Below are 9,322 nucleotides of genomic sequence, written 5' to 3'. Positions count from 1 at the left end.
ATGTACGATTGTGGCGACAAGGGCTTCAATTTTGTTAGCAAAATCAAGCTAATATGCACCGAGAGCAAACAAACTTTGCCGCCCTTATTGTAATAGTTAAGATCACATCCTTAAAGAGTGGATATAGGCACTAGATTTGGGGTTTGACCACTATGATTGATTGTGTTCTTTTGTCCCTTTTTCTTCAAGTGCTAGTTGGGCCGATGCAATTTTTAAAAATGAAACAAAAAGTAATATTGCAGGTAAAAAAATGTGCAAGAAATTGGTTTGCATCTATTTCAATTTTTAGTATGATAATCTCTTTCATAACTTAGTTGAACTCAATACCCATGCTCAAAATTTCACCAAATTCTCCAAACTCCAACGCCAAAAAAAATAAAAAGAAAATGCTTCAAACAAATCATGTGATTCATGTCATAGCCACAATTTAGGGTGAGGAAATGATAAATAAAAATAACGAGGGTGATCAAACATAACTATATTGTATTAAGATAATGATAATATATTTTATAGCTAATCATTCAACCGCTCTTTAAGAATACATGTCATATAAATAATTAAACAGATCAACGGAGAACGTTCATCTTCTTTTGTCAATCAAAACAGAGGATCCTCCTTTGTCATCCCCTATGTTTTCCCCTTCTCTTGAAAAGGTCCTTCCTTTTTATTATGTGTTTGGCGGCTTGACAGCTAACATGATGTTTATAATTGCAACTTCTCATGATTTAAAAGAGGCAAATTCCCCTCACGAAAAGCTTCTCTCTTCAACATGTTCAGGCCATACGACAGCTATCATATATACATATTTTTTAATGTGGCTTTCCATAATTTACAAAGTGAAACTCCCATTTCTTCCCACTTCTAATGAAAAGGTTCTCCCCTTATTTGACCACCTTGACAGCTAAAATTTTGTTAGAGAAGGCCTTCTTGTCACAATAATGGTGAAAATGGAACTTCACAATCCCTCCATTAGCGCCTAACTGCAGAACAGCATTTACATTTGCACAGTGATAAACAGCTCTAACCCCGTGGTTAATCAATAAATTAAACAACAAAAATGGCATTTTTTCCCAACAATTGGGTGATAGTGTAAACCAACAATAACATCATTCTCCCTTTTGCCTAAATTTATCGTTATCGTCATCATCATCGTGGACACTCATTTCCACCATGATCCAACTTATCTCTTGCTCATTTTACACTCTTGTCTCCTGGATGAACCTGCAATGACATAATAATTTACAAATCTTAGTTTCAGGCTTCTAGCAGAAATGTGGATAATCAAATCCCTTCATGCAGAAGTTGATCAATATATGACACATGATTTGCACAATGGCATACAATTACATCAAATAATCGATGTGAAAATGTGCAAAGGTAAGAAACATGACGGATGGATTGGTGCATACTTGTTAGATTAGAAAAGGGATTAAGATTAGTACTGTACCTGGCCACGCCTCTCATTAAAGCTTACAGTTCTGAGTTTAAGTTCCCCTCTGCTGGTTGTTAGCTCATCTAAGATCTCAGCGTCACAAATATCCAACCCCCTATTTTCGTCAACAAAACTAGGTGCTTCTGCTTCCTGATAAGTACACAAATCGAGGATTAATACCATTTGCATTACAGGTTAACCACAACACCAACAATGTGAAATCACATACCCGCAAATTGAAGCTGAGGGACGGTCTCGGAGTACCAGCAATTTCCTCATACTCAGCTGCATCCAGTTCCCACAAATGACGTGGCGGAAAGAACTTCGGCAGGATGTGCTGTCTTATGCTTAAAAGAAGGAAGAAGGGCAAGGGGAATAGTATTCCAGCAATAGGTATCCATGTCACTCCGAAACACACCAGAAAATATACGAACTGGAAAAGCGTAAATGTAGCTATGTATTTGAATGGTACTGACTCCACAAAAGAAGCATGAACCCTTTCAAGGACCCTGTGGAAAAGTTTACAGTTAGATATTTTTCTTTAAGCTATGAATAAAAAAAAACCCCAGTGGATTTGTGCTATCCTGATTCATCTCAATTGATTTTCAACACAACATATTGAACAACTTCCTACATAACAAGGTGACTTACTTGTATCGTCTTCCAGGAGAAATGAAAAGAAGTAGCATCCTTTCCCAAAACTGGTTCCCAGGAAGGCTGTCAATGGCCATGTAGGCGAAGTAACCCCACAGAACTGAAGTAGGGATCTTCTTTATTATTGGCACGGCACATACTGATGCTGCCACAAACAGGGATTGCAACAGATTGCTCACTCTCTGTTCATTAACTCTTACGGGCAAGTAGGCATCAATGTGCTTCATTGGATCAAATGTATTGGTGTTTCCCTTTTCATCTTCACTATTCATAACTGCCTCCTTCAAGTCTTTCAGTTCTTTTATCACTGTTGCACTCTGTAAAAAAGCCCATGATACCATTACGGAATGATAACAAATAGTACTTCATTATTCTGAAGTTAGCAGGTACTATACTCATCATGTTTTAAATTCTCTCCTTTATATGCCTTTTTTTTTGGGAGGGGGGGAGGTGCGGGGAATGGATTAGGATCCTAGAAGCAAATTTTCTTCTTTCCATTTATATGATTAACAAGCAATAAGTGAACCCACTTGAACTAAAGATATCCTCTTTTACATAGTTTATTTTGATTAAAAAGCTTACAATTGGAGTGTCAACTGCGCTGTCCATTTCTATGAACACAGCCTGCAACCTGCCGTAGATCTCAGAGTTGCTAGCTTGCGATTTTATGCTTTCTTTGGCACTCTCTACCATCTTTTTTTTAATCAACTGCAAAGAATCAATTGTGTTGGCGTCAAAACCAGCCCACTTACAAACAACTATAACAAGTAACACCAAAACTAAATTTGAACTTCCACACTCCCACCTGTCTTTTAAGAACAGAAAGGCTCTTCGTATGCATGGGGGACTGTGGCAAGACACCATTGGAAGGAGGCAGCCCAAACAATCCACAAAGCAGTGTCTGACCATTGATTCAAATTAGAAATGCTAATTTTGATGAAATTTAGATTGCAACATGGAAAATATACTGGAAATTGGTGATACGTACCATAAGTCCCAGCAAAAATATGTCATAATGATAAGCAGAAGGTTTCTTGAGATTAAATTCCTTTTGCTGTGCCATCTGAGATGCAACACTATGATCGAAAAAATAAAGGCCTGCTACCATCACAGCTGGAATAAAGGCCGCAAATATGTATGCCAAAGGCACCTTCCCCATATCCTGCAATTTGAGCACGTGACATATGTTACATTGTTACTAAATATATTTTGTCATGAATCTGCCTGAATAGGCGGAATGCAATCTTCAACCAAATAAAAGGTACAGAAGACTCAAACTTGTTTGCAAGGAAATCATTTCATTGTCAAAACTATGCAATGATACGGCTCAGTTTGCAACTAGTCAACAGCTTTTACTAGTAAGATTTCCATTATTTCCAACTGTCCCTAACCATAATGGAAATTTGGGACACGTGCACAAATACTTTTCTTAGCATGAACAGAAGCATGTGGCAACTCCAGTTCTTTTTGACACAGAGAGCAACACTATTACCTCGCAATAATTGTGAAACCAGGTATTTCTTTCTCATTAATGAAAAAATAGATGAAACCTAAAAGATAATGCATATAAGCCCGCTATAAGTTCATGATAGCAAATGAAACTTTTTGAATCATACATTTTTTGGGGAATGTGGGGACAGGAATGTCCCTCTTGTGATGAACAGAGCAATGGTAATGAAACAAATTGAACATTTTATAGAAAGTTTACCTTGATCACTGTCCAATGATATATTGATGCAGATTCCCAAGGAAGAGGACTATAAAGCCTTCGAGGAACTCCAGATGGGACTTTGCCTGGCACACTAAATGACAGCGCTGTCCACACCAAGACCATTAGAGGAACCCCATAGTCTGCAACTAAACTTCTCAAGAACCCTGCAGACCATGATATTATTTTAGATTCCGGACAAGAGCTGTACTAAACCTAATGATGCAAGTTACTCAGTTCACATACCTGTGCCATACTGCCATGACCTTGCCTTTCTGCTTTTCAAGGCAGTGTAGAGAAGGCCAAAAGAAAATATGATACAAAGTAACCCATTCATGTAAAGCCACTGGAATTGATACTTCTCTTTTGTAGGGTCTTCAGATTTGGGAACTTCAAACTCACTTACAACTCCCTTCAATTCAAACATTCGTCCACAGTCAAACAACCTATCAACTGTGCTAAAATATACCATCTGTATTATTTTCTAAGGTGTCTGTACCTTGATAGCCTCTTGAATGAATAAAACAGCAATCAGCATGCCAAAGAGCTCGCCCGCAATTCTTGTAAATCTATTGATGATAGCGCAAGCATTAAATATAGCAAGAAGGAACAGAAGGAGAGCTGTCCAGACACAAACCCTGTGGAAGTAATTTAAAACAAATATCAAGAGCATATCAAAGATCAAAATCACAAAAACCCAATAGTAGTGTATGTGTGCGCGTAAGAGAGGGAGGAAGAGAAAGAGAGAAAGAGAGAGAGTTTTGGTTACCATCCAGCCCAAGCTAAGAACAGTTCCCGTCCTAAATCCTCCCTTCCCTTGGCAAAATTGTACAGATAGGTGTACATTATAACAGTGGGTTCTGCAACTCCTAGTATTAAAAGAGGTTGGCCGCCAAGTATCGAGTGTATGATACCACAAATAGCAGTAGAAGCTAATGTTTCCACAGTGCTCAAGCTTCCATCTACATGCATAAAAACATAAAATTTCAAGCTCATCCATGATATTTTAGAATTCAAAAGGTGAGAAGAGGGTAGTAAAAAAATTGTTCTGTTTCTATTCCATTTGGTTGCTAAAATACCAAGGAAAAGAAAATAAATTTGTTATATTGGAATCTCAGTTTTCTCAAAACAAAACATTGAGAGTAAAAAGAGAGAGTAAAATTTATGATTAATTTGAACATTAAAGTTAGGCCTTTCAATAACTCAGCTCCATTCCAGTAAATTAAATCTTCTCAGATTTTGCAATTCACAAAATCTTACCAGATAAAACTAAATATCAAGTTACAGATATTAACCTGTATCTCGACTCAGTTGCTCGCCGAAGGCAATAACAGGAAGTGCAGATGCGAAGAATATATATGTAGTTGGCGCCAATATCCTAGCATAGATAAGGGGGGAAATATTGAGTTAAACAGTGGAACCCCAGAACTGGGTTCTACAAATCAAAATCTGTTCCAAACCAAAGCAAGCAAAATACCCAATTCCAGAACAAATTCCAGTGATCCAGTCCTCTTTATAGCACGATGCTCTTCCCCGGACATCCTTTGCAATTCCTCTGAATGGAGATTTGATGTTCTCCATTGCTGATACAAGAAACTTACACCAATCAGGAAAGGAAAATAAAGGATCTAATGAATTGAAATTCTCTAATCTCTATATAATATAACGATCAAATTCATATGAAATGGAAGATAAACAGACTACCCCCACTAGGCATTTGGGAAATATAGAAGAAAAAAAAAATAAAAAACAAAGGCAAAAGCAAAACGGATCAATGCAAAAAAAAAATTAATCAATAAATAAAAACTGTAAAACATTTCACCATGAGGCATACACCAAAAGACCTGACCTGACCTTTACAGTACAATCATTCAAGAACCAAACCCCGAAAGTAACAAATTTCAGACTTTTCAGCAGCTTTTAAAGGAAACCTCATAACACGTTTCATATGAGGAAAACACTGATTATAAAAACTCCCAGTCTAGACCATTAACCCCTCTAATCGCTGAAGAAAGAAAAGAAAAGAAAATGCTAATACTCTTTAATCTTTTTCATGGGCAAGAATCCAGGAACAAATCTAGTAGATCGTCACAACGCAGCAAATCTAACGCACCCAAATCGTTCTTGAACACACATTGCATATATTTTATCAATCTACCCTTATTTTAATATTTAAAAAAAACGATTTACTATCTCATGCATGAGCAAATACAACTGGGTATGGATCCAATAAAAGAAACTGTAGATTAAACACTACAGAACAGGAAAACACAAGCAAATATCAACGGCATGTGGAAACACATTGGAAAAGCAGGAAGATAACGTCTGCTTACAGAGGAAAAGGATGAATGAGTCTGAACTCGGGCGGACTGAGTCGCCGAGGCACAAAATCGGTGGAAAACTGAAGCAGAGTTTCTTTCTTCACTGGCAAGCGGCACACTTGGAGAGAAAGAGGCCAGCAACGTTCTGGGTGTTTTAAAAGGCCCGCGGCGTCCCCGTGGTTCTGCTTCTCTGCGGACGCAAGGGATTGCATCTGGTGCAATCGGCTTGGTATCGCCAATCCCCAAGCAGACAAACATGTGAGGACAACATTCTTGGTTGTTGCAATTAGAACATGGTTGCCCATGGTGATTAATATTTGTATTACTATAAAATAGAAATTCTTACCCATGTTTTACATTTATTTTTTTAGATTTGGAGCTTGAAAATTCAACCTGAGAAAGTAATTAAATTTATAATAATTTTTGTCAAAATAGTCCCTTTAAATAAAAGATATGAAATTCATATTTATACACATAACTTTTGATTCAAAAAAATAATTTTTAAATATATATATAATAAAAATAATAATTACTACCAATGAACAATCTTTTATAATTTTTTCTAATATGTTAGAACTAAAAAATAATTACAAAGCAGGTATCTAAAATTAATGAAAACTTACTTATACTCTTTTCGAACAACTTTCAAATTTAATGATTATTTTAGTTATGAAAAATAATTTTATTTTTTTAAAATTAAAATAATTTAAAAAATGTCACCTTATTTTTCACCCATTGAAAATATATTAAAAATTTTAAAATAATAGAAAATAAATTTTTTTATTCTTATCATAAATTTTAAAAAAATTAAAATAAGGAATAAAAAATTTTTATTTTATTTTTTGGCACAATGGAAAATGCTACTATTTATGGAGCCAAACCAAACGAGAGTAACGTTTTGAATTAGGAAGGATCTTGGTCTAAGGAGATGCAAAGGTTACGGTGACAGCCAACCATCATTGGGCATTACGGTTGTAGGCAAGATTTGTCCAGCCAATGCCAGGCTGGGCACTGGTGGCCCTGCCCGAAGCGTAGGAACCCAATCAAGTCGCGCCACGTTTCTGTGATCTCGGACGCCGACTCCTTGAAACCGTGTGAATCTAGCTAAAAAAAAAAAGGCGTGTGAGAAACATGAACGTTAACAGTAATTAATAATTAATAACAATAATAAATAAATAGTAATGATAATGAGAATAATAATGGAAAGAATGTTTTATTTTTTGGTCTACAATATCAGAAGTAAATTATTGATGGACAATTAATTTATTTTGATTTATTTTATTTTATTGTGACTTTTTCTCTGTCTTGATATTTTTATTTTTTTAATTTGCCCTTTCAAATATAAAGAACTTTTAATTATTCCTTATTTATTTTCCTTTTTCTCTGTCTTGATATTTTTTTTTAACTTGCACTTTTGAGTATAAATAATTTTTAATTATTCATTATTTTTTAAGTTCATAAAAAATTTTTAAATTATTTTTGTAGAGTGAGTGGATCATGATTTTGAAAGGCATACAAATTTTTTTTTCCTCAAAGACAAAAAATGTGAATTATATATAAAAATTTTAAAATATTATTTTATGTAAATATACCAACATAATATTGTACAAAGTAAAATGACCTTTTCATATTTATGGAAATTAAGAGATCGATAATATTTAATTCCGTCACGCCTAAATGATAAAATATATGTCACTTTAATCACAAATTTGTGAGCATTTTAAATTTATTGAGTCTAAAATTCTTGAAATACAAAAATGGACAATATTATTGAGTTTTCTATAAATATGAAAAATTCAAGCACCTAAAAATACATATTTATGATTTTTAAAAATTAATTTTTTTTTTGTTATGACATAGTATCGTGATAAGTTACACTCAAAATTTTAGGGTTTGTCTACTTGTTCAAAACATTTTTCATTTCTGTCATTTTACTTTTTAAAAAAGATTTAAAAAAAATTAGCTAATTTTTCAATTTTACAAAATTTGTATAAATAAATGAACAATAATGAAAAGTTTTGACAATATTGCTTGTGAAAAAGCTTTATTTTTAATTTTTAATTTTTTTATATAATTGTAAAAACTTCCCTGGATGGTTGTATATCATGATTTATAACCTTTTTATGACAGGGTTGTGCGGTCCATAGACGAGACTTATCACTGGTTGGACTACCAAGATAACTCAACTGAAACCTCTATTGTCAGATCGACCGCCTCAACTCAGACTACCGGGGAGCCTGCAATCTCATCTCTCCCAAAGCACGATCGACTACTCGTAAAATTCACACACTATCTAAAATATGTGGTTGCACTCTATATTATATAGCTACGGTACCATGCTCTGTAATCTGATTTGTCACATCAGGGTTTGATACTATATAATATTATTATATATCTTATTGGTTTACCATGACTCTATTCAACTATAATAACCATGATTCTATGAAGTTGTATTAACCATAACGTTGTAAAAATTTATCTGTATAAATTGTAATATTTGTATGTTATAGTTCTGTAATATCTTTTTATCATGGTTCTGTAATATGTATATCATGGTACTGTAATCTATATATCATGGTATTATGAAAATTGTATATCTGAATAAAACTGTAATATCTATATAAACTGTATAAATCATAGTTCTGTAAAATACTGAATAGTCATAGCTCTGTAAATAAAACTGTATATTCTGTGTAACATAATTTTATGAAACTATATAAGCATAATTCTGTAAAATCTATGTAGATTACTATACTGTACCAATATTTCTCATGTCATACAAGTAAACAATACTCATTAACTATAATCTGTAAAATTGTATAATTTCTTACTCTGGAAACCCATAAACATATACTACACTTTTTTGGTAAAATTTTTTGATTTAACTAGCATAACATATTTCTCTTACCTAACTGACTGGAAAGCCTGACTCCCACTTTAATTTTATGCCCGCAACGTACCAAACTCCAAAACCCTGAAATAATGTACATTTCCTAATTCAATCAACCTAACTCAAAATAACAACTATACTCACCTTTTTCCCAGGCTCACATAATTCTTTCATCCATAAAATTCTAAACTATAAATTATTTATTAACGTTACCTGAGTTCTTGAGAAAACACTCGCTGGGATCCTCAACTCATGTCTATGGTGCTTAAAAACCCAAACCCTAAAATCACAATACCCTAGTTTAATCAACTCAAACT

The 9,322-nt window shown here is 34.1% G+C and overlaps 1 protein-coding gene across 1 annotated transcript; it reads right to left on the bottom strand.

Moving 5' to 3' along the window:
* Positions 1-463: 463 nt before the first annotated feature.
* Positions 464-6,256, bottom strand: LOC131156985 (boron transporter 4-like). Its single transcript, XM_058110780.1, has 14 exons — positions 6,128-6,256; positions 5,272-5,377; positions 5,090-5,172; positions 4,564-4,756; positions 4,294-4,432; positions 4,041-4,206; positions 3,795-3,961; positions 3,075-3,248; positions 2,892-2,987; positions 2,669-2,794; positions 2,084-2,403; positions 1,662-1,941; positions 1,448-1,582; positions 464-1,221 (listed from the first exon to the last, which is right to left on the bottom strand). Exons 2-14 carry the CDS (start codon positions 5,373-5,375, stop codon positions 1,192-1,194), a joined length of 2,013 nt encoding a protein of 670 aa, XP_057966763.1. The 5' UTR covers positions 5,376-5,377; positions 6,128-6,256; the 3' UTR covers positions 464-1,191.
* Between the last annotated feature and the right edge of the window lie 3,066 nt (positions 6,257-9,322).

The sequence above is a fragment of the Malania oleifera genome, chromosome 6 (genome assembly GCF_029873635.1).
Source record: "Malania oleifera isolate guangnan ecotype guangnan chromosome 6, ASM2987363v1, whole genome shotgun sequence".
In the NCBI taxonomy this organism is placed as follows: domain Eukaryota; kingdom Viridiplantae; phylum Streptophyta; class Magnoliopsida; order Santalales; family Ximeniaceae; genus Malania; species Malania oleifera.
The sequence above is the reverse complement of the archived record's forward strand: the minus strand, read 5'-3'. Positions and strand labels throughout refer to the sequence as shown.

Coding starts and splice junctions, on each gene's coding strand:
- LOC131156985 (XM_058110780.1), bottom strand. CDS start 5,375: ATGGAGAACATCAAATCTCCATTCAGAGGAATTGCAAAGGATGTCCGG. Junction 5,173..5,271: donor GGAATTTGTTCTGGAATTGG/GTATTTTGCTTG, acceptor TATCTATGCTAG/GATATTGGCGCCAACTACAT. Junction 1,222..1,447: donor TTAATGAGAGGCGTGGCCAG/GTACAGTACTAA, acceptor ATGTCATTGCAG/GTTCATCCAGGAGACAAGAG.